This window comes from Styela clava, chromosome 12, assembly GCF_964204865.1.
Source record: "Styela clava chromosome 12, kaStyClav1.hap1.2, whole genome shotgun sequence".
Taxonomy (NCBI): domain Eukaryota; kingdom Metazoa; phylum Chordata; class Ascidiacea; order Stolidobranchia; family Styelidae; genus Styela; species Styela clava.
In genome coordinates, this window is record NC_135261.1 from 14,050,471 (window position 1) to 14,077,692 (window position 27,222).

At 36.3% G+C, this 27,222-nt stretch overlaps 1 protein-coding gene across 1 annotated transcript; it reads left to right on the forward strand.

Annotated features, from left to right (window-relative positions):
• Window positions 1-1,154: 1,154 nt before the first annotated feature.
• LOC144430597 (uncharacterized) lies at window positions 1,155-22,548 on the forward strand. Its single transcript, XM_078118612.1, has 5 exons — window positions 1,155-1,437; window positions 21,069-21,254; window positions 21,585-21,619; window positions 21,806-21,940; window positions 22,151-22,548. The coding sequence occupies exons 2-5, from the start codon at window positions 21,124-21,126 to the stop codon at window positions 22,546-22,548; spliced, it is 699 nt and encodes a 232-aa protein (XP_077974738.1). The 5' UTR covers window positions 1,155-1,437; window positions 21,069-21,123.
• Window positions 22,549-27,222: the final 4,674 nt, after the last annotated feature.

Genomic DNA, 27,222 nt, shown 5'->3' on the forward strand with positions numbered 1-27,222 from the left:
GCCTTACATATCAAAACACTGTCTATAGGTTTGAGTTATTGAATGTAAAGCCATTTGGTTGCGAGGTCGAAACCATATGAAAAGGTAGAAACCGAGCGATTAAAGGATTGTTGCGAGTCTTTAGTGAATATAAAATAAGCCGTGCCGGAATGTCGAAATGAAACGTTTGTTGTTGCAGAAATTCATTTAGGTTATAAGATAATCCAAAGAAATTGTTTTGAAGTGCATGAGGAAGTGAGAACAGGTACGAAGTTATAAGTCGCATAAGACATTCCAGGTCAATGCGTAGATTGAGTTTATCTTGAAAGAATATGATGAATAAACAAACAAACCTATTGGTTTATAAATGAGTTTAAGTTAGAGATAGAAGGTTCTGCTGACAAATACACACCGTTCGAGTAAATTTGTTATTTCAGTTATTTCGCTTATTACAAATAATTTTATTGTCTGATTCGGAATCGGAATTTAATTTTGATTTTTTAAACCAATTTCAATTTACCCAAATTCAGATTTTTGAGTATTAGTCTATTAAAAGCTATACTTTTTCAAAGATCTGTGTCTTTATGTGTTTTATTGGACAATTAAGATTATGATATACTGGTACACAGCAGGTGAAGTTTAAATATGTTTTGGATTATACATATATACTAATTAAATTGTTACTTATGCAGAGTTTATATCTAGAGTACTAATATATGAAAAATACCTAGTCGGTACCTTCAACACTTTACCGTTTATGTCTACCGCCTTTTGAATGCAGCTGAGTAGTGACTAATAATCACCTTATGTTATGACTACCTAACATTGTCTTAAACTCGACAACGTAGTATATATACAGTATAATAGCAAATACCTTTGAAAAGTTCGCGAATAAAACAAAGAATATTGTTTCATTGGATAAAATTTGTAGTAACTTTATATATTTTGCTTATCGAAATTCACCTATAATTTAAAAACTACGTAAATGCAAATTATAGGGAAATTCGTGGTTATATAAAAAAAATTGTGTCATCAATGACCTCTTAGCTCATATTGTTTCAAAATATATCGGTCGAAAGTTAAATTTGGCCAAGCATTCATCTGATGCATACAGCATTGAGTGATGAAAGATGTTCATTTATATACCCGTTCTTAGTGGTACTTTAGGACACAGAGAGCAGTTTAGAATTAGGCTGTACATCAACACGTCTAATTACTATAATGTGTTAAAATGGAATCTATAACATCTATACAACAACAAACCCATGTGGTCTCCAATCGTGATGGTAGTATACATTCAAAAACCGGAAGCTTTAGAAAAAGACAACTTCAAAGACAAAATATGTCGTTCAAAGAAGAACCGGAATCCGAAAGTCAAAACTTTTCATTTCCTTCTGCTATATATGAAGAACGAAACGCAACTGAAAGACATGGATACCAAACGGAATTATATGGAAGGTTAGATGTTTCGCAAACCATTTTCTCTTATTCGAATATATCTGGCCTTACTTTGTTTTAACGTCACATCTCAATATCCAGAAACGCCTAAAATTTCTCCTGATTTAATATGAATAAGTATGTTTGTTCAAAATTTGAAAGATATTACAGATTATCATCCCTTGTGTGGTCATTAAACTTATTTTGTCATCAATGTAACAATTGTTCATACACTGGTAAAAATATCTAAGAAACTATTGATGTTCTAAACCTCATCTATATATAAATGAATATGCAACGGGTTATAACGGATGGCTAGCATAAAACGGATCCAAACTAGTAGGGGAATCGATTAGGTAATAGATTAAATTTTATAGCACAATACGTACAGGCAAGCAATGTGCTATTTTTGAAAATGAATAAAAGGCACTCCACAATCGGCCCATCGGTATTTGAGAAAAACCAAGATGGATAGATTTCAATCATCGAACTGTTATCATTTCTCTTCAAAAAACATGAATCATAGACAAAGCGCCCACTGATTTGGTGACAGTATACGGACTCGACTCGAATTTGCGAAATACAATGCAAAACTAGTTGTCGAAAAGTTTGGATCGATAGATGCATTATCACTGAATAACAACAAGTTGAGGGGAAAGGCAATTTACTCTTCATTGTGCCTGAGTTCCGGCTCTTCTTGGTCTTTGTCCATTTTGAGTTTATTTTAACTCGATATTTTGTGTAACAAATTAAGCAAATTACTGACTGGAACTTGTTGATGAGAGACTTGATATTAAAGTTAATCATGAGCTACAACGTTTTGTTTGGGTACACCTGGTGATAAAAAGTTAAGTTGGCGGGACTAATGCATAGTGGGTAAATGTAGTTTTTATTCAGTGACTAAGAAATTCCTTTGCGACACACATCTTACCGCGCATAATTCTTCATTCTGAATCATTAGCCCCACTCTTAAAATTTTATTTATAAAACTTTTATAGATTTAAAAATATATATGAAAAGAACTATACCGCCATAACAAACAATTTTGATTGGCTAATAATCATTGGTTGGCCGAGGAATAGCGTGTTTAAAGATGCCGAAATATAATTTCTGGAAAGTCCAAAATATTTTTTAAGTTTTGTATGCGGACCTTCGGTAAAAATAGTTGAGTAGCCCTGGGCCCTAGGCTAGTGCTTCTCATCGTTTAAATCAGTAGATTGCCGCCGATGTAAGTTTATTTTTCATTATCGTAACGCACTCGCTTTGCCGAAGGCTGCCTTTCCCTAAATCAATTTTGTAGTAGGCTCGTGAGCTAATTTTCATGATTTTTCGTCTCAAAATGTCTCTCTGGTATCTCGGATGAACATTCCGGGTAAAATCTTATGACTTTAGTTTAGATACCACCGTGGCGATGAATGTACGCAATAAAAATAAAAGTCAAAACAAGAATTTTCACTTACATTTTTGAAATTAAAATTTCGGCAGCGTATGCAGCTGTTCGAACGCAACGGTAAAAATATCTAAGAAACTATTGATGTTCTAAACCTCACCTATATATATAAATGAATATGCAACGGGTTATAACGGATGGCTAGCATAAAACGGATCCAAACTAGTAGGGGAATCGATTAGGTAATAGATTAAATTTTATAGCACAATACGTACAAGCAAGCAATGTGCTATTTTTGAAAATGAATAAAAGGCACTCCACAATCGGCCCATCGGTATTTGAGAAAAACCAAGATGGATAGATTTCAATCATCGAACTGTTATCATTTCTCTTCAAAAAACATGAATCATAGACAAAGCGCCCACAGATTTGGTGACAGTATACGGACTCGACTCGAGTTTGCGAAATACAATGCAAAACTAGTTGTCGAAAAGTTTGGATCGATAGATGCATTATCACTGAATAACAACAAGTTGAGGAGAAAGGCAATTTACTCTCCATTGTGCCTGAGTTCCGGCTCTTCTTGGTCTTTGTCCATTTTGAGTTTATTTTAACTCGATATTTTGTGTAACAAATTAAGCAAATTACTGACTGGAACTTGTTGATGAGAGACTTGATATTAAAGTTAATCATGAGCTACAACGTTTTGTTTGAGTACACCTGGTGATAAAAAGTTAAGTTGGCGGGACTAATGCATAGTGGGTAAATGTAGTTTTTATTCAGTGACTAAGAAATTCCTTTGCGACACACATCACCAAATTGCTTTGAAAAACGTCTATCAAGTGTCCCACTGTACCCACCTGTGGGGCACATTCGGACAGACCTTGGGGCACAATGGGTCAGTCTGTCAAATTCAACGAAGTATGCCTTTAAAAATGAGCAATTAATCAGCATAATCGTCTAAACTCTAAAGAACAGGGAGACTTCAAATTTGAAGATTTAATATTTTTGAAATAAATGTTCTGAAATAGTTCAGATATTTTGACAAAAAATTTTGCAAACAAATTTGAATATTTCCTTCCTCGAATCTAAATCTGGAAATATTATTGATTCTCGAATATATTCCATATTGGGCCATGGGTCGAAAGAAACCATAATCTTACACAAAATATACGGCATCTCTAGGTTTCTGAGCACTTATTGTATCAAACACTCTCGAATTGTGCCCTGTAGGACATGTCCCACTGAACCCCGGTCCATTGTTCCCCATAGGAAGCAAATATTTTCAGACCATCCCTCGGCGAAATTCGGAAGGCTCATCCACTCGCCAACGTTATGAATATTTTACAGTGGACTAAAGCTGAAAAATACCAGACGGTGGTTTGTCATGTTAAAAGGCTAAAGTAGAAAAAAAAACTGGAACGGTGAAATTTTAGTTTCAACCTACCTAAACCAATTTCACCTCATAGCTTGCGCCGCTCTACCCGTCCATTGTCCGTTCGCGGGGACGTTGTAACTCACCGAAAGGCGGATTGAAACATCGAACCGCGGACAGGATTGCGGATATAGTATCAGTACGAGAGCTGATTTTCCACTGTGCCCGATGTCCCAACGTGCCCCATCTTCCCCTGCAATATTGGTTATAAGCACACTCAAATTTATTTATAGCACATTTGATCTGTTCCTGGAACTGAGCAAAAGCATGTGCCGGCCACGGAAATGAGATGATTAAATGTCCTTCAAACTAAAAAATCTATTTTCACGGTGACTAACCCCGAACAACAGTAATTTTTCAAATGAAACTTTACAGCACCTATGGAATCATGCGTACTATTTTTATTACTTGACAATTAACAACCTCCGAAAATATTTCATCTAAAGATTTAGATGAAAAATACCACTAAGAAAGAAATTCTGTAAAAGAAGTTGAAATATTATTAAATCTTAATCAGTGCTGGGTTCAAAAATTTAAAATTGGGTTTTCTCTCGTATCGCCCCACCATCAACAGGTTCTACGGAACGCCAAATATAATCGTAATCGTTAACTACGGTGTTGCATTTGTTTAGCGTCTAAAACAAGAACGCTTTCATTCCAATAACGAGCTCGCACGAACCCGCTGAATCGTACCACGAATCTTAATTGCAATTATATTTTCGGGTTTTCCCAAGATATATTGCTTCGAGGTCCTACTTTACAATACTAGGTTTCAAAATCACAACTGAAAGAATATTATTCTAGATATTTCAATATGCTTTGTATGAATAAAAAAAAGCGTAATGCTTATAAAATGAAATAAAAACAACGATAACACGCAGCAAGTTTTCAATATTATGACGGTATACAATTGGCACGAATAAAATTTAAAAGAAAACTCAGTCACGAAGGAGAAAAATTTTGTTTCATTCCCGAAGCTAATTTTATTTTAACCATAATATATATATTTACTCATTACTTCGGACTAAATTAATTCATAACGATGTCAATAACGTTCGGGATAAAAGCTGTCAATGTTCATATATCTCAAGTTTAGTAACGTTTCATGTCAGACATCTTTGTATGTAAAATATATTGTGGACAAAATATTAAAACTTGTATATATATTTGGGTCGTGAAAACAATTCCTCGCATAATTTGATGAAAGACATTACAAGGTCTGGTTCAGATTATAATCAAAGGGGTGAAGGGCCCTTTTTAAGCCAAATAGAACGATGAGTGGACATTAGAGCATTACTTGCTATTCACTTAATTGCCGCTGTATGGAGTATTCATGTCCAATATCAAGAGTTGTAAATATGACAGGTCTCAAACTTGTTTCGAAATGCGTCATTTTTCTCACCAATGAAGTGTTGAGGCACGTTGGCTTAAAACTTCGATGGTTAACAACAGCAGCAGTCAAGGCAACTTTTTTAAATAAATCCATTTCTTCAATTTGTTCTTGGTTCTTACAGGACCCGATATTTAACCTAGAACTTTGCTGTTTACTTATAGTAGGACACTTTCTAGTTCATTTCGCACACTTTTCATCAGTGTTCCTCAAAATCCCCTCATTTCCTGGAAACTTAGCCGATCTTTCGTAAACCAAAAGTCATCGATAAGTAAATAGAATCAAATTCTTGAAAAAAATTTTTCCGTAAATATGAAAAGTATTTTAAACAAAGATATGTTTTGGATTGTGATATAACAAATCCCTGATAATATGTAAAGCATTAATAAGCGATCCTGCGGCATTGCGACAAATTTTGTTACTTCGTCCGAGTGCTCGACTTTCATTTGATGGCTTTCAATTATTCCCACTTCCACAATGAAGCGATCGCATCAGATTATACAAAAGTTAAAAACAATGCGTTCCAGGCCTGCCGAAATCTACGTTACTATTCTAAAAGAAACATTCTAATATAGCCTATGTCTGAATATTTATTTGCTACATTGTTCTATATTAAAATGAGTAGATAATTAGTCCTAAGAACCGTCAGATAATGTAATATTTGCGTCGTTGCATTATTTCGTTGAGAAGTCGGAAGCACTCATAACATCTGAGCATTGAGAATCATTTAGCATTGAGTCGATGTCACGTTCAAATCAATCAAAGTATTCCTAATGCCATAAAGATATTTTGCCGAGAGGTATGGGGTTGGGTGTACACTTCGATCCACTGAATCTCTGCGAGATGTTGACTATGTCAATATTAACACTGTGTTTTAAAATAAGCATAAACCATATGACGAACCACGGCCTCTCGTCCGGTTACCATTCTATGTCGGGTATGGGATTAGTTAGTTATTTGTCTTCGGTACCATGGACTTGATGGTGGATTATTGGGATTTGTTCAAAGATAATGGTTTTAAAACAATTGTTTTAAATCAATTTTTTCTTGCCTGTTTTGTTCAAAATGACTGTACTATTTGATTTTTTTGTATTAAATAGGTTGAAGGAAAATGGATGTAAAAACTTGCCAAGCGCTTCTTATTTTCAATAAATTCTTCGAAACGGCGCAAATATCGATAACGGCTCATACACACCTTCTCAAGCTTTAGTTCAGTGCGACCGCAAACGTGGTTGGCGCAGTAAGACGTAATCGATAAGGTATTACGTGAGCGACCCTGCGACGAAACCACCTTGCGAAAATTGAAATGTGATTTCAGTTTGTAAAATTTTGAAGACTCACTTCAACCTTAAGAACAAAGTATGCAAAGCATAAATTAACCGAACAGGATTAATTAACCGTAATAATACCTTTATTTTATGAGGAAAATGTCAATACATAAACTCGAAATCCTTATTATGGCGTTATAACAGATTAGTTGTAGCGTCTTTGCATCAGAGGACTCTTACAATTAGCATAGCCTAGGCCAGGGCTACTCAACTGGCGGACCGCGGTCCGAATCCGGCCCTCCTGAGTATTCGATTCGGACCGCGCATAATTCTTCATTCTGAATCATTAGCCCCACTCTTAAAATTTTATTTATAAAACTTTTATAGATTTAAAAATATATATGAAAAAAACTATAACGCCATAACAAACAATTTTGATTAGCTAATAATCATTGGTTGGCCGAGGAATAGCGTGTTTAAAGATGCCGAAATATAATTTCTGGAAAGTCCAAAATATTTTTGAAGTTTTGTATGCGGACCTTCGGTAAAAATAGTTGATTAGCCCTGGGCCCTAGGCTAGTGCGTCTCATCGTTTAAATCAGTAGATTGCCGCCGATGTAAGTTTATTCTTCATTATCGTAATGCACTCGCTTTGCCGAAGGCTGCCTTTCCCTAAATCAATTTTGTAGCAGGCTCGTGAGCTAATTTTCATGATTTTTCGTCTCAAAATGTCTCTCTGGTATCTCGGATGAACATTCCGGGTAAAATCTTATGACTTTAGTTTAGATACCACCGTGGCGATGAATGTACGCAATAAAAATAAAAGTCAAAACAAGAATTTTTACTTACATTTTTGAAATTATAATTTCGGCAGCGTATGCAGCTGTTCGAACGCAACGTTTTGACGTAGTTTAGCGGCGATGCAGGGGGTAATTCAATGAAAAGTACAAAGAATAAAGAAAAAAATTGTTATAAAACATGATGTTTTTTTTTAGAATTGATAAAAAACAAAACCCTACTGGAGGAAGGCGTATCCGGTCAGCGATTACGTGAATCACCCTACGGCGGCGAAGATTCCAGCAATCCTCTCGCACATAACTATCCCCGCATGGGATTCGAACCTGCAAACTCATACAGAGTAATCAGAGATGCGATGGCGAGCGTATTCCTAACGCTTAGGACGATTAGTAACTCACCCAGTGTCTCACGGGGGATTTTACTTGGCTCATCCGTGAAAAAAATTGCTCGTAGAAGTAAATGCTGTCAAATATTGAGGTCATAAAACTGCCTTTCCTAGCTTTACAGAAAAAAAAGAGAAAAACAGATTGAAATACATGACAGACGATAAAAATAAATTCAAACATGTGTCACTGGCAATAACAGCCATAAATGGACATAAAAGAAGCTTTAGATAGCTAGGTGATGCTTCTCGCGCGTTTGAACGACTTTTTTTTCATTAGCGGTTCCAATAAGGGCTCAGATTTGTGAAAGACATTGGGATTCGAATAATACCGCGCGGGCCACTCGAAAACTTTCGGCGGGCCACGGGTTGGACCACCCTAACCTAGATGGTCAACAGCAGCAGCCAGAGCAACTTTATTAAATTTATTCATTTTTTCAAATTTAGTCCTGATTATTATGGGACCCTATACTTCACCTAGAACATTGCTGTTTACATATAGTAAAGCACTTTCTAGTTCATCTCGCACAATTTTCCCTCAGTGTCCCTTAAAAATTCATTATTTGGAAACTTCATCGACTTTATGTAATCCAAAATTCCTAGATAATTGAATAGAATTAAATTCTTTGAAATATGGAAAGTAGGCTATTCTAAACAAGGTATATCGAACGAGCATTAAAATCGGTGACCCAAAAGCAATTATGTTCAATATGTTTCGAATTGTGATACAGCGAATCACTGATAATATGTAAAGAAATAATTAGCGTACCTGTGGTATTGCGACGAATTTTGTTATTTCTCCCGAGTTCTCGACTTTCGTTTGTTGGCTCTCAACTTATTTCCACTTCCACAATTAAGCGATCACATCAGATTATACAAACGATAAAAATAATGCTTCCCAGGCCTGTCGAAAGCATAGTTCTTTAGACTACGTTGAATATTTATTTGACACATTATTCTATAATAAAATGAGTAGATAATTATAAGTCCTAATAACCGTCAGATAATATAATATTTGCGTCGTTGCATTATCTTGTTGAGATGTCGAAAGCACCCATAACATCTGAGCATTGAGAATTATTTAGAGGTGAAATGGCCTTTAAATCAATCAAAGCATTCTTAATGTCAAGAAGGTCTTTTGCTGATGGATATGGTGTTGGTGTATACAATTCGATCCACTGAATCCCTGCAAGATATTAACTATGTTTTTATTGACATTGTAATTTAAAATAAGACATGTTTGATATTTGTATGAAATAATCAACAATGAGTACGATGCCATTTTACGTAACAATATATGATCATGGCAGCTGTTCTCTTGTGCTTGTCTGATTTCCTTGGCAGCACAATACTCAAAATCACATTTCAAAGTTATACCTCGATTTCAGTTAACGCATTTGCTGTAACTTGAAACAGTTAATTTACAAATAAGATGCTTTACTCGTTTTCATAAACTTACGGTTGTGTATGAATAAAAAGCTAATTCGTTTCTTGCCATTTCCATTACAATCAATACAAACGATGTATGTTGAATAGTCGGTTGCAACAAGGATCTCCGTGTCACCATTCAAGATTCACCAGATTCATCTGTAAACGTACACACATGGATTATACAAACGGTTGTGTTACGACCATAGTGATCACAGTCGAAGTCACACTATATAGAAATATTGAATCAATCAGATTATAAAATGTTATTTTTTAAAACTGCCTTCGTTATCTAATGAGTTGCTTGGTGTATTAGATATCAGATATTGCTTTTTGCTAAAAATGGATTCTAGTGCATAGTTACTTTTTCAATGAATCGAATATTCTAGTTTCCCGTCCGTTGGCCCAATATCACATTTTCACATACTTATTTACACGCAAGGCTGTATTCACGAAAAAAGCTCATTCTTCAGCTACCCCTGGATGCTGCTTTCGAACATGTATATAATTTGTGTACTTATTTGAAATGCCTCATGATAACTATAGATTTGTAAAACTTAATCGCCGTGAAATCCTGATGGATTCCTTTTGAAAATAACACAAAACCTTCCTGCGCAACTGCTGTGTCATGGACGTGAGAAGAAACTCGAGAGTCGGCTTCTCTATGATCTGCGTCTTCTGTATTTATAGAAATAGTTCCAATTTACAATAATAAATCGGGTAGTGTTTAACAACTGATAACTCACGAATTCCTCGATATGTGTTGTTTCCTTGGTTTTGAAAAGTGCGACCACGAATTCTTTAGAGTTTAGGCTCAGATATATGTTCGAAACTATAAATAACGTGTAATAGACTGCTTGTCAAAATACAATTATGAAGCTGCTTTAGATTCATTTTATATCAAGCTTTCTAAAACAGTGTTTCTCATTATCTACTCAAAAAGAAATAGCAGGTGAAATTCACTTAATTAATGTGCTTCGCAGGGTACACCCAAAATTTATTTATCTGCACAATCGATATGCTTTTGTGCCCTAAAGATACGAAAGATACCAATCTGACGATGAAATCTATTAAAACAAAGTTAAATATTATCGGATATCAATTAAAATATATTTTTGTCATCACCCAGAATTATCAAATTCCCATAGTTTCAATCATTGTGAGATTGAGCACGCATTGCAGCACCATATTGCAACGAGAACACACACTTGTACAAAAATGAAGAGTGCTCCCGAAGTATGCGAACCAAGATGGCGGACATCGGAACGTAACATGGGTAACAGGTTAGGGTTAGGCCATAAAATTTTTCCAATTTTCCTTATTTTAGTCCTATTATCAGTTCGAAGACTAGCCAAGAGCCTCCCGTAGTATTTATGCCTAAAATGATGGCCTAATCACAACCTAGTAGACATATCACATTCCGATGTCCGCCATCTTGGTTCGCATACTTCGGGAGCCCCAAATGAAGTAAGTTTAATTTTAAACATTGTTTACCCTTGGACTTCTGTTTGTGTATGATTATACCAGAACGTTACAGTAGTCTAAGACGCTTTGTACAAAAGTTGTTCTCTCCCTAGAACACTGGTTTTCAACCAGTCGGCCATAGCTGGTCCACAGGAACATTTTGAGGTGAGCCACAACCTATTAAAAATTGCTAGAGTTGCTGATAAAGTTAATTAAATTTGATGGTAGTAGCAATGGATGATGCTGCTTTTTGTTACAGGGTGGTAATTTTTACCTAATTATTAATAAAAGGAAAGTGTCAATTTTCGCAGAAAAAATTTCATGTTTTTCGTGAAGTTTTTCAAGAAAATAGGTTGAGAACCATTGCTCTAGCTAGATTCTAGAATGTGTTGTATAAGCCAGGGGTTCTCAAACTTTTTGTGTTGCGGAGCCCTTGAAAAAGTTGACTATTATTCACGGAGCCCCAAAATAAATGTTAAAATTGTTACTTTCCGAATAATATTTCTGAGTAAGTCAAAAGTAATGTACTTATTTTAAATGCTTAACCTCTTTTAATAGGGTTAATACAAGTCATAAATGAATCTAAATGTAAAAGATGAATTATATATACTAAAGCTGTAAACTTGATACTTGATACTTGATACAAACATATTAATAAATTAGGGGTCGGATCTTTTACCTTTATATATATATACCTTTTATACTATAAGCTAAACTATCTTTGTGATGTTGTAGACAGACCTGTATACGCTGCGCAAAATTGCCTTGGTCCATTGGTTTTATGCTGAAGCGCACTTTCTGCTACCTGGGCATGTCAATAACAAAAATATCGTTTACAGGGGCACATCGGGTAGTCTTGCAGAGAATGTCACACCCAGTGCGCGGCATGTGTAGCCATTTGCGTACGAAATGTTCCGGACGAACAAGGAAACGAATATCGAACGGTGAATATGGAACATTATGTGACGGTGCTAGCGAAGTGCTGAATATTATTTGAACGACGTCGATGATTGAGATGATTAGTGGTTTCAGCAAAAATTTTTGTAAACAAAATTAGATAAATTTTCTCGAATTTCGAAGAAGTAACTAAGAAATTTAAGGGATTTGTTTCTTAGGTCACTCTGTATTTCGCCTTTTCTTTTCGAAGTATTTCATCCTTTTAACTTATATATTTAATACAGTATATTGCTTCAAACAAAGTTTTCATTTCAATTTCTTAACTCTTCAGGTCACAAAGACTTGAATACAAAACTTGCCTCCGACCAGTCCACATTCTTCTTTGGTGTCAAACCACATTTGTCATGAATGAACGAGGTTGATTGACTATGGGCATCTATAGCCATGCACAGTTATATACACTAATACAAATAGGCTGCATTTCAACTTAATTATTTTGCAGTTTATACAACCTTCCGCCAGCAACACTTCCAGAATCATATCGGCTGATGTGAGTCATTCCATATAGATATCCGACGGGATAGGAAATGACGTTTCCAATAATACTTCATGATTTCTTAGCTTTGTTTACAATCCTCTACCATGTACTCGTATATATCTGCACATTTTCAATGTGTACTGTTGTAAAGTTTCAGGTTCTTTGGAGAATAAAAGGGGCTAAATATAATTCAGTAATAAAATAAAATTTATTCCGAAGTTAGCACCTCTTAAAATTGAAGATTAAGAAAAAGTTAAAGTAAGAAATATGGATCCCAAAGATCTCGATGCCCACGGAATTATCCGTATATATTCTTCTCATCGTTTTATAAACTACCGCTCATCAGTATATTTTCCGAAAGAATATTATTTTCAAACATTTTACTATGATTTGAAATAAATAAATAAAAAAAATGCCCATAAAATTAAACGAAAACGAGAAACGACAACATAGAAATATCAAAATTAATAAACCACAAGTTGAGTAACGTTTTATCTCGAAAATATATGTATGTCAAACACATAGTTGACGAATTGAATGATTTATATGGGTCGTGAAAACAATTCATCGCATAAATTGATGAGGGATATCACAAATTAGTATCAAAGTAGTGAACGTCTTTTTTGACCAACCAATATCTGACCAACAAAAGTAAATTTAAATGAGGACTTCACCTGAACGAATCATTGGATTGACGTTGTACGAAGTATTGCTGTCACATTAGGGGTTGTGCTCCCGTGACCGCAGTCAACCCCAATTACCGATTTCGCAAAAGTCATGAATATGATTAATCTAATACGTGATTTGTGGTGCAGCCTCTTACTCACCGATGAAGTGTGGCTTCACCTATAGCCTATTTTATAGATAGCGTAACAGAGCGAAAGCATTGAGGCACATTGTTTCAAAACTTGGTTGGTCAACAGTAGCAGCCGACAAGGAAAGTTATTACATTTATTCTTTCATATTACTCCGAGTCTACGGACCTGATATTCCACAAAATGTTTTACTGTTACCTTTTAGCGGAACAATTCTTAGGTAATTTTTTAAATTTTTATACCAACGTACTCTGCAAAGTCAGAAGAAATCGATCGCAGTCACCTAAATGCTCGCAGAACCGAACGACTTTTCATCACGTAGGCCCCAGAGTCCCATCCTAAACTCTGATTCACGTTTTATAATTATGTACGATTATTACAATTATATTTCTCTTTCAATCGGAGCTTTTCTCCGTGTATATAGATAAAGAGCAAAACAATATTTTGATGTAGAGCATAACCAGATAGAAGATTCTCAACGATCGAGTAAAATCCCATCGCAGTCACTTCAAAGATCGCAGTATAGACCCAAACCTGCATGACCCATTGTCGCAGAACAAAGAAGGGCGTCTTAAATATGTTGCGTCACAGTTGTCTCACCTGTGGCATGTGTCTCATTTGCCCCCCCCCCCTCCCAATTGTACAACGTGCCACAATTTTTCGCTCAAATTGTCCCACTTTTCCCATGTGCCCCACTTGTCCAATTTGCCGCCCGGAGTGTCCCACTTGTCGGACGTATCCCACGTGTCCCGCTTGGAAAATGAGGCACTACATATATATATCAATTTAATATGTTCTGGAATACTTGTTCGTCAATCTGAAAAATGATCACCGTAAACATAGTTCGCAGATACTATTTAATACTGTTTGTCTCCTACAATTCAAATAGGAAATAAATATTATCTGAATATCAGTATCGAAATATTTTTATAAATAGTAATAACAATAGTTCAATCAGGTATAATTTACTTATACGCCAATTTTCATCACATTGGTACAAGTATGACACGAGGAGCAACTGGGACACGTGGAACACGACATATCCAAGACATCGAGAAAAGAACCCTGAAGGTCTGCGTAATACAAATACAAAATAGATTCATTACTCACGAATCCACGATTATGATATCGTTAACACTATAGGCTCATATCAAAATGTTCCCATTTCTAAAACCCAGACGTTCATGGTGTAGCTCTTTTTCGGTCCTACTGATTTCAAGCGCTATAAGCTTCTCAGCGATATATTCAAATTCATACTTAATTCCTGCTGTAAAACTTTATTGCACATCGTTCCGATTTTGTTTCTTTTTTCATATTCGTCGCCACTTATCCTGCCATCATACTCACATATTTACCTGATTTTTTAAATTTTGAAATACATAAATTATATCAATTCGAAGCAAAATTAGGACTAATATGATAGCCCTGTAGATGGAATCAGTAAGCGTATGGTAATATTTTTCAAACGATTCCGAATTATTGAATATTACTTGTGGCTTGTTCTAAACTACACTTTTGATCACTTTTCAATTTATGTGTTTTTGCAACCTCCTTTTAATAAAAACTTTTAATATGTCAACAGTATGTATTTTAAAACAGGATGTTTTTTCCCGGCAAGTTCATCGGCGTTTTTTCAGAATTGATAATAACCGAAACCCTAACTGTGTGCTATCAAACTCCTCCGTTATGACGTTAGCCGCCGTTATGAGGCCATAGACTTAACAAACATCCAGCTGTTCAGGGTTTGAAATGGGCAGAGGACTTCTAACCAAGTTCGGTTGTTAGACGAATACCGGTACTACGAATAAATAGGAGTTCGGAAAAAAATCATGAAAATATCGGAAATGCCGTCAATACTTTGTATTTTGCAATTTGCTTTTAACATATTAATATTAGAAAAATATTTGGCGGGCCGGTAGCAACGTTGCCGGCGGTTGAGAACCACTGGTCTATATAACGAGAAACACATGCTTCTCATTCGGGATACACAATTGTTATACAACAATGGCAATTTAAATGTATATATAAAGTCACACCAAAATGGTAATATTCTAAAACCTTCCATAGAATAGCTTCCCCTTTATAAAGTTCCTAATGCGCTCCTGGTTTTAACCGCTTTGTACGGTGTGGTTCGACGGGAGCTTACAGAAAAGAGTAGGGGTTCGACAGACTCACGAAGGTTAAGAACCACTGGTATGAGGCCAAATCCATCTATAGATAAAGCAGGTGAGGCCTCTCTCAATTTGGTCTCGCCATGTAATTTGACATCATTTTGTTTGACAAAATTATCTGAATCAGTATATATATTCATTTTCAGTGACCATTCATCTCCCCCAGTCAAAACGACTGCCTGAATGAATTAGCAGTGGAACAGCATTGACTTTCGATTACAGCCATGTTCAAGATGAGATATTTCACATCCATACCGGAAAAAGAGAAAGCAGATAAAAACGTATCGCGTGGACGGGCTGTTTTTCACTTCAGTCTGTACATGCCCGTTCCTGCAATATATAACCCATAATTGTTCTCAGCTGAAATTGAAGTCACGCACACTGCGCAGTATGATCCGCCAACCATCCAGCCGAACAGTTCAATTCTAATAGATTCCGATTCCCGTTATTTTTCCCAGTGCCCCACTCCAGCGCATATTCACGTGGGTTTCCCCACATGGCAGTGCATTCGAATTTCGTTACAATCGAATAAAAATAATTGTTAGAGCTCAGTTGATTTTACGTTGCTTTTTTAAAAAATGAGATATAAGAATTTTGGAAAATCATTGGAACTTGTTCAAAGTACAAAATTTAAAAATAAAGAAAAATTTTCAATTGTCATCGACAATAACAGGCGATTCCGTACACATCTGCTTTTTAAATTTTATTCTTCTGTTTTGAAACCAAACCTTGATTTGAGCTTCCCCGAGTTTCAATTTATTTGCCAGTGCTGTTCTATCATCACCAACCAAATAACGTTGTTGTGAAAATTCTTTCCCAAATTTTTCAAGCTGTTTGTTGGTGAAAACCGTTCTGATTCTTTTCACATTAGTGTGTGATCTACTCACGATGATAGATTTTTAGGTCCTGGGCAATAGGAGAAAGCGTAAATGACTCGTTCATGTCCGGATGAAACTGTTTATATTGTGCCATTGGCTCTGGAGTTGAATGCAATAATTCACTATGCTTCCTTGAAGTCATGTTGTTAAAATCGGGGTAATTGTAGTGCCACCAATCATTCTGTCGTTTTGAGAGATGACAGACGGAATGATATCTACCTGAAGTTGAATCGGAAGATTCATGTGGTTCATAAACACTGAAACTGCTGGAGTTTGACGACTCTTAATCAAAGTTGGATATAACTTCAAAATCAACCGATGTATTAGGATTGTTGACAGACGATTCGCTTGACTTTGTTTGTTTTGATGGATTATATTTTTCGTCTTCCCTTTCGTTGTCGAGAATTGCATCAATCGTAAACCTGGTTCGCTTTGTGTTTTTCTGTAAGCTTGCTGTTGGTAATATTTCCCCGTTTGTTTTATTGCTATCTGTTGGACCAAAAAAGGGCCTTGTTTCGTTTACTGGACAAAACATACCTTGGAATAGGGGGAAACGACGTTGAACATAGTACAATATTGGTGCCTGGAGAAATACGTATTGGTCAGATTCCTTATGTACCATGCGGTATACTTTCATAAAGGAATTCTTATGCTATCTGTAGTGACCTCGGATTGTTCAAGTGTATCGCCGCGATAACTTGCACTTTTTATCACACTAAATATTGCGTATTCCCATAACATTGTTGTTATCTCATTAGTAGGTTTAGTTTTCACAATTGTGTCTATTAACGCGCGACATCACCTCCAATGAGTTCAATAATCGTAGATAGACGTTTATGTAAATTCAGATTTACCGATTTAATTACTTTCGAGTGTAATAGATAAAATGTTTAAATTATCGTTATCTATGCAACCCACAGGATACAACAATAATTAAGCAAGCGGGATTATTAGCCTAAATATCAAGAGATTAGCTGAAATATGCGACGGAAGTAGGCACTTGTAGTAGCTATTATAATATATTCAACTGTGCGTTTCTATGAATTGGATTATTCCAATATCACAGACAGGCGTTTTTATGACTTTATTGGCCACTGAACACAGCTCATATGTTCCAGTCCATGTTACCACCAGGTGCGGACACCCGGGGGGGGGGGGGCGAAGGGGAGCGGTCGCCCCCCAATAATTTCGCAAAAAAATTTTACACATGTTATTTCCGCCTTACAAAATTATCATGTTCGAGAAGTGCGATAGTCGAGCACGATTAAACGGTTGTTAGTTACCGATATTATAACTGCTTTCTTACAATAATGTAGACCAACGCGCTTTCGGAGCACCTTACATTTTCGTGAAACATGCGCACCCGCACGGGTAATACTCCGTCTTCAAACGCACCGCCGATCACGCGCCACGGTTTTGCACAACTAATTACAATTTAATATGGTTTTCTTATTGTCAAAATATTTCAATAGTGTTATTGTTGGCACTTGCGAGAGAAGTGAAAGAGGCAAACTTTCATTACAACAATTATTCATTATCGCATAGATTTAAAGATTTAAACAATTTTCACCGCTGGACGTATCTTTTCACGTTTTGGGTTTCGTGCAAGGCCCAGTATAATTTGCCGGCAAATATCAAAGCAATTACTATGTCAAAACGCTTATTCGACTTTTCAGACCACAGAAACTATCTGAAAAAGATATCCCCCCCCCCCCCTTGGAATTTTTTTAAAAACTGAAAAAGTCGTCAATAACGCGTTCAATTGCCTTTTGCTAAAATCGCCGGTTGTTTTCATCATTGTGACCTGTTACGTTGGCGTTTATTCTCATTGAATCACATCTTTTCTACAAATTTGTGACACGATGACTATGATAATTATTTTATATTTGTACTAGCACGGAATTATGAACCCGGTAAGTTCATCGGCGAGATTCTAAAGACAAATGAAGGAGTAAAATCCGAGATCTATATTTTTCGATTGAAAAGCGGCAATATAAAATACTAAAAATAAAACCGTAAACAATATAAGTTTTGTTGAGGCCCGCGACAGTTAAAAAACGCTTTTCTAGGCATCGAAAATCGCAAAATTTCGTGTTCCTACGGCACACATTATAGTTGGTTTCCGGTTGGCCTTCAAAAACATTTCGTTACTATCGAAACACAGTTTTGTGGGCTGGATTTGACTTTTTATCCATTACTTTTAAGTTGACGTCGAAAAATTTCGTGTTGACTTTAAACAAGGTTGAGTACGCGACTTTTTCCCGGTTTCTGATGATATATGAGATAATTAAAGTATATTCGATTAATTTTTATTGTACTGAAATAAATTTTACTTCGTGAAAATTGACAGAAAATATACAGATTTTTCGAAAGGTTTTATTTTTAAAAATAATCCGAGTGGCAGCATTGCGATTGAGCGGAGTCAGTGTTACAAGTACATCTCAAATTTATCGAATTCGCAAAATAGCAAAAATACGGATTAAAACAATATATAAACGGGCAGTTTACCACACATTTTTATGTCCGCGGACTGCCGTATAGTGTTTTAGAGGGGCTCTTGTTTTGTCGACGCAACCGCAATTTTAATTGAAGACAATTAATTTAATAAATCAAGACATTTTAAATGTGCCCGTATCGGTCTTTGATTGATTACTTTGCACAAGTGAAAAATCATTTTTCGTTGAAAAGTCGTCTCTTTTAACAAGTGGCGTAATCGCGGCGACTGTTCGGCGTGGATTTCGAAGCGGTGAATTTGTATTTTCGATTTACTTGTATACTTTATAATTATTTTCTTTGTATGAAGTAATATTGTACTATACGGGATTTTATATCAGATATCGAGATTTTTGTAACGGCGATAACGATATCGGAAGATTGCAAAAATACTATCAAAATTAAATCGATCTGGCAGCTTATTTCATATTTTTATGTCCACAAATCGACGTTGTATTTAGTTCACGAATATTTTTATTTTGACGTAAGAAGTCGCAACCGCGAGTTACGTTGCACACAATTAAATTAATAAATAGGGACATTTTAAAATCTCGTGGCTGACATGGATTGAATATTCTACGCGACAGAAAAATCATTATACGCTTAAAAAGGCGGCTCTTTTAACGAGCGCATAATCGCGGTGACTGTTACAGACGGCAAAGGGAATTTCCGACTTTGACCCCCCCCCCCCTTTTTTTTGAAAATCCTGGCTGCGCTCCTGAACTCGTGCCTGTTTGTTTTCATATTAAATTATGAATAAAAACCCTGCTAAGTCATTGTGTGAATCCTGAATGTTATTTCGAGTTCAAATGATGATTTAATAAATCGGCAATAATGGAAATTCTACTAGTCAAATCATCAAATGATAATTCCTTGGTAAAATTTAGGAAAAAATTCGCACAATAGCTTACCTTGTTTTGCATTTCTGATTTTATGAAACGGCGTTAGTGCGCTTTATGCAGAACTAGGAATTGAAACCCAATATGACTCCTCCAATTTGTCGTTTCTGTTTGTTAGCAAAAGCCGTGGGCTTATATTCAAGAAATTAGTTCAGTGACGCGCAAGTTCCGTGTCCAAGCAAAGCAGCCTAGGTATGCTAGGAGAATGACATCAACAGGTTATTGTTACGTGACAATACACGGCGCGGTCTTTTTCGGTAGGCGATCCAAGTTCGCCCCCCAAAATTATGGAAAGTGTCCGCCCCTGGTTACCACGTATTTAAATGAAAAGATGTAATTCCAAGCAACTAGGAAAGTCCGGCCTCTATAACGGATACGGATGGACTGTAGAGAATGACATGAATATATCCATCTCATTTAATATTATGCTATATCGTACGTTGTTCGGCTCCTAATTATATTACTATATTACCAATAAAAGCTTAGATACAACAAATACTTCATAGCCTAAATGTTAATCATCCAACAAGATGGTTTATTTTGTTTTGCTTTTTGTATATACGGTATTTATTGTCCTTAGACAAGTTGAAACACGAGTAGATAAATGAATGTACCAACCTATCGAACGTGAAGTGCTAGTTACACAATTTTAACTCAATAGATCTACCGTAAATAAAAAATATATATAACTTGTATTTGAATACTTGCGTCCTTCAGTAAATTGCATTGTGGAAGATAAGATCAAATGTCATTATGAGTGCGGCGATTCCGTTAATTTTGCACTTTTTACAGAATCACGGCACAGGAAGCTTTGCCAGTAATTTAATATCAATTTTGTATAGGACAAATAACCAACCTATGGAAGAAGTTATGAAGTTCACTCTATCAAAATGAAACTGTATCGTCAATTCGTTTTAGTTTTACAGTTGTTCAAGTTTTGTAGTTTTTTTTTTTTTTGTTTTTTTTGAAGGATTGCACTTATAGAATTATATGCTTTGAACGTCAGCTAGATGATTGAATTGTTTTGCTAACTTCTTGTTGTTAGGACTGAAATTGAGTAGCTAATTATGGTAAAGTTGTTTTGAGGTCATTCAATACTGTTAAATGAATTTTTGTACAGAAACATACATTGTGGAATATCAATCAGCATTGCTTTACAATAGAAAGATCTTGTATCGTTATTTTAGTTTTCATGTTGACGTATATTTACAAGAATGTAATGAATATCATAATTTTTTTCAATATAGTCTCCATTGCCGCATTTGTCTTCCTGGGATTCATAGCCATTTAAATATGTATAATATATTTGTCACTATTGGCTCGAGTGAGGGCTTCGAGTAGAGCTGCATTAATTCCGAATTTAATCTTCTTTCTTACTGTATATTTATCTTTACACATAAATTAAGATGACGAAGACTTCCAATACTGACTTCCAATACTCATGAAGCTTCCAATACTGACATGGCAGAAGCAAATCCACCTGAAGAACTGCGGCTGGCAGCAGAGCCACGAGTTATTAACAATGTTTTCCACATTGGTGCAATAAATAATGAATACCATCATCATCATGGAGATATAATACATAATCACGTGTAAGTGATTCAACACTCCTAAAATATTATTATTTTTATTACTCAAATTACAGGCATTTCATGCGGGTGTTTGTAAACTCTACTAGTTGCCTAGTATTTTCCACCAAAGCTTCGCCGTTTTAATTTTGAATTCTGGATTTCGATTAGGACAATACCAGATGTATAAAAAGTTTGAATTAAAAAAGTATTGTTTTAACGCAAAAAAAGCATATTTAATACTCTACTGATCAGCTTATATGCAGATTTCCCAAAAGTTATAACATATATGATGTAACATTGATGCGTAATTCAAGGTCGGTTATGTAACGATTCTTGTACTTGATATTCCAGATCTCCACCTGCTCGCGGCATAGCTACTCAACTGGGTAAGTTATTGTACTATAAATATATCAATAAGACGGAAATATCCTCAAAAAAATGTATTTGTAATACTCAAGTGAATTGAATTTCCCAATCAAACCTATCTACCGATATTTATCCTTATAATTTGTTGCCATGAACAACGGCTGTTCATGGTTGAAAGTAGGAATAACGATTCTCCATGGTCACAGAAAGCCAAACTTCTGGTGGAGGCACAGAAACGATGGACAGATATCAACTCAACGAAATGGCTGATAAGGGACAAGAAGCACTTTTACATGAAAATGAAGAAGCGTCCAAATTTATCAGCATATACCGGAAAGAAGGTACAGAATAATTGCTTCAATTTTGTATATTTTTTTTCCTTGTCAAATCGGAGGTTCTGAATAAGTTCTTTTTTTGAGAAATAGACATTTATCAATATTAATCAACGTGCTATATGCCAAAACTCTACTTTTTGATTGGTTAGATTTAGACTTCGTGCTTTATGCTTGTTATAAAATGTCAACATATATCTTCAACTTTTTATTCGACAGTGGTTGCAATACCGGAAGAAATTAAAGACGATTGGGCCAACGTTTTATCAGTAGTTAGTAAAACATGGGAGACACTCTACAATAAAATAATGGTAGACATTCGCAACAAGAACATGAAAATTGGGGACAGAGTGAAAAATGCTCTGGCTTCAATATGCAAACATCTGAAGACGCAAAGTTCAGAAGAACTTGTAATAGAAGATGATTTTTTGCGACAATTTGTTGGTAAAGTAAAAGATGTAATAAACATGAGGAGTATATTAGCGGAAAAACAGTTGAATATTATTTCTATTATCTGTTTTTATGTTGCTTCCAAACTCCATCATATCAGTGCAAAACGCGATTTCTCTGTTCTGGGAATAAAGGAGACTGTAGAAAAAAACACATCAATTATTTAAGAAAATCACCAAAGAGGACAACATGATGAAAAAAGTCATTCACTGTTGTGTATGATTTATTTATTATTATTAGTATTATTTCCTTGTTGTTGACGGCTTCCGCTTTGATTTTGCTAACGTGTGCTATGCGAAAGTTGCAGTATTTACAAATATTACGGTAACGTTATTCACGTTTACGGCTGATCCAGCTTGATCAATTTCAATCCATAAGTCACATTCAGTTGAATTTATTTAAACTAAGATCATCGCGTAGATAATATGAAATTTGATACATTGTAATATGAATAATAATAGAATGACCCCTCCTGTTTTAGTGCAGGGTTTTTGCGTATAAAGCAGTGTTTCTTAACTTGGGTTCGATCGAACCCCTGGGGTTCGGTGAAGCTATTCCATGGGTTCGACGAAGGTCCTCTGAAACAGTTGTATATTATGGGACTTTTCCATTACCCAGCGTACTAATTATCCAAAATGATCTGTAGTTTATAGCAGATATACAAGTTTACACGTTTAAGCAACTCGTAAAATAGCCGCGTGTAGCTTCGCGTAGATAGTAGATACACGTTTTATTGGATCTGTCAATGACTGTTACACATGTTTTCTTTCAATACAATTCACTGAGAACACATTGCCACATATGGGTGTCTTTCTCGGTGATAGCGTTTTGCGATGCTTTCTGCTTGTGAGCCCGAGATATCTTAGGTATTTATGACAAACCTAGAGGGTTTAACTTTCTAAATATACGTGCTCCCGTCAATGACTTGCAACTTTTATTTTTGGCCGCGAACGACAAAAGTTTGCCTACCTCTGGTTTAGACTTTAGAGTCAGTGAAGATATACATAATATAAAATCAACCCGATTCAATCGTACGTCGACAAAACATTATTGACGGCATTCGTTAATGTAGGCTGGAATCTCAATTTGCCCTTTAATTCAGCGTATAGTCCCAAAATTGAGCTTAAATTATCTGCAACTTTTAATGAAGTTGCAAGAGACGCAGTTCGTACGTAATCTTTGGCATCGCTTTTACTATGAAAAGTTAAAAAAAATACTTTATACGGACCAGAGCACTATTGCTTATTTCGGATCAGCATCATATTGTCACAAGAATCACGACATGGCCAATTATTAAGGGCATCAAACGGCTTGTTAAAATTTAGAAAACTGTCATTCTCAACAAGAAACCATCAGTAGCCCAATTAGTAACACATTTTTTAACTGCCAATTATGGTTATTGTTTACAATTTGAGATTCAAGCCTACATTTACGAATTCCGTCAATCATGTTTTGTTGACGTACAAATGAATCATCTCATTGGCCTACACGACCAGTATAACCAATGGAAGTTGGTCGCAAGATAGTAAAGTTCAGTGTGGTGATCGGGTCGTGAATAAAGCGCCGTTAGGTCAGGTACTGAATAGTGTAGCACTGTAGGTCAAAGATAAGTAAGTTGTGGCAGATAGGGCAGTGGGTCGAGAAGAGAAAGGTTGAAGGAGATAGGGCGGTGGGTCGAGGATAGGAAGGTTGAGGGAGACAGGGCAGTGGGTCGAGGATAGGAAAGATCAGGGAGTTCGGGCAGTGGGTCGAGGATAGGTAAGTATATGGACATAGGGCAGTGGGTCGAGGACAGTTTCCGAGTAAACGAATAGCTCGCGGAGGCCCTAAGCGTCTCCTGAGGCTCCGTACGGAGCACTTTAAGAACCTAAAGTCTACGTAGAAGGATATAGCAATGCGAACAACTAAGTAACGAATGTTTCCCCGACTTTTGATTTTTTGAATTCTTCCTCTTTACACTTTACCATTGAAAAATTATTGGTACTTATTTCAAGAATGATTTTGCGAGTTTAGGATTTATATTTACCAAAACACAACTAAAATCTAACAAATAACACGCGAAAACTGACAAAACGAGGTAATATTCACAACCATAAAAATTCAATCATTCATCCCAATGCAATTCTCGATCGATTGCCCTATCTCCCTCCACTTTCCTATTCTCGATCCACTGCCCTGTCTCCCTCGCCTAGGCCAACCGCTCCAACTCCCTCAACTATCCTATCCTCGACCCACCGCCCTATCTCCTTCAACCTTCCTATCCTCGATCCACTGTCCTAATTCCCCAAACCTTCCTATCCCCTTCAATCTTTTTATCCTCGACTCATTGCCCTATCTCCCTCAACTTTTCCATCCTTGGTCCACTGCACTATCTGCCTCAAGCTTCCCACCCTCGACCCACTGTCCGACCTCCCTCTACTTACTTACTTATCTTCGCCCAACGGCGCCATAATCACGACTCGATCGTCAAAACGAACTTTACCATCTTGCGACCAACTTCCATGTGTTATACTGGTCGAGTATGCCAATGAGAGGATTCAATCGTACGTCCACAAAACATGATTGGAGGCATTCGTAAATGTAGGCTGGAATTGCAATTGGTAATCAGTAACCATAATTAGTGGCTTAAAAATGTGCTACTAATTAGGCTACTGATGGCATCAGGTTTGGAGTCACTGTTTTTGAAAATTTAACAGGCCATTCGATATCGAAGTATCTGAGTTCCTTTCCACAAACTCATTCAATGTCACCTGTATTTCCGTGCAAGGTGAAACGATGAGGAAATATTCAAATATTTACACGCTTGGTTTTTTTCAACGAATGTTCTGCCATATTCTGCATTTTTTAATCCTACTCAGATAGTTGTATATACAAATTTCTTATACGTGACTGAGAAGGCTTAAAACTCAAAACCGGTCAAAAATATAAGTCTCTCAGTGAGTGTAATCCCATCCAAACTATTTTTAATCCGTGAAATGTTTTGTCGTAGCTAGCGTTGCCAACTGCCCTTTAATTCAGCGTATAGTCTCAAAACTGAGCTCATCTTATCTGCAACTTAATGAAGTTGCAAAGTACGCAGCTCATACGTAATCTTTGGCATCGCTTTTACTATAAAATGTTGAAAAAAATACTTTATACGGACCAGAGCACTACTGCTTATTTCGGATCACCATCATCTTATCACAAGACTCACGACATGGCCAATTATTAAGGGCATCAAACGGCTTGTTAAAATTTAGAAAACTGTCATTCCCAACAAGAAACCATCAGTAGCCCAATAAGTAACACATTTTTAAACTGCCAATTATGGTTATTGTTTACCATTTGAGATTCAAGCCTACATTTACGAATGCCGTCAATCATGTTTTGTCGACGTACAAATGAATCATCCCATTGGCATACACGACCAGTATAACCAATGGAAGTTTGTCGCAAGATAGTAAAGTTCAGTGTGGTGATCGGGTCGTGAATAAAAAACCGTTAGGACAGGTTCTGAATAGTGTAGCGCTGTAGGTCAAAGATAGGTAAGTTGTGGTAGATAGGGCAGTGGGTCGAGAAGAGAAAGGTTGAGGGAGATAAGAGTGGAGGTTCGAGAATGGGGAAGTTGGGGAGATAGGGCAGTGGGGAGAGGATAGAGAGATAGCGTAGAGGGTCGAGGATAGGAAGGTTGAGGGCTTAATACAAAGAATCCAGCATTTCCATTACATTCGTCTGTTTATATTTGTCGAGTAAACGCGCACGTGGATGTCATTAAAAATGTAACCTTCCTTCCACCCAATGAAAGAATAACGGCGTGTTTAGCTTTATATCAATGCATTCTCTAAATTGAAGTACAAATCTTAGCTCATTGACTTTTGCAGTCAAGAATGTTTTCATACAATAACGTGACGGCGATGTCCTTAAAAGTGGAGTCACAATGTGACGTTGTTCCGATGCCTACGCCCTACTGTAAAGGTAATTTCTCCGCCCAAACCAAACGGCAGAGACATAACATCAGCAACAGCATTTATCACGGTTCTATGTGAAGTTAATACGGTAATTGACTGCTCAGGACAAGAGCATACCGACGACAACGACTGATTCACATATTTGGTGTCATGGAGCTCGTGAAGAGGTAGACTGTTATTTACGGAGCCCCACAATGAGAACGTAACAAAAACAAATTGTTACTTAATATTAATGAGTGATTTGAAATTACTCTAATTAATAACTCGGATGTATTTGCTGCTTCTTAAATTTTATTAATGTCATTTTGAGTAAACAATTAGTTCGTGGAGACTCTAGTTCTGCATGAAGCACTTTGAGTCTGTCTCTAGAGTAGATCTCTTGGTAAAAAGCGATCATGATACAGGTATGTACGGCCATAAAGAACAATCCTGAGATTTCGTCATCCAGCGTAATGGTATAGACGTGTATTAATGTGTTTAGTATCTATGTCGGGCACGGGCAGTGCACTGCAGTTGACTACGTTTGCGTTGAGTGTCGCATCGTGCTAAGCCTTCGGACTACTCTTGATTTCTAACCTGAGATTACCCCGCTTGGATTGGCAGGTTCAAATCCAGTAGAGAATAATTTAGTACCAGAGTATTGCTGGCGGCTTCCTCCCACTATCCCTACCCTAAGCTAGCGCTTCCCAAACTTTTTTCGCAACGGAATATTAATACTTTTTATGATGTAATTAAAGTTTTTTCTCTACTTTCGCTTGAGGCACATAATATGCAGCACCTACGCCAAATGGATTTTTCGAACCGTCTGTAAATACTTGTACATAGTCTTGATAGTTTTTGTGTATATGGTCAAGAAATGACGTTTGAAGTATTGTTGGTGAACATGTTGTACCA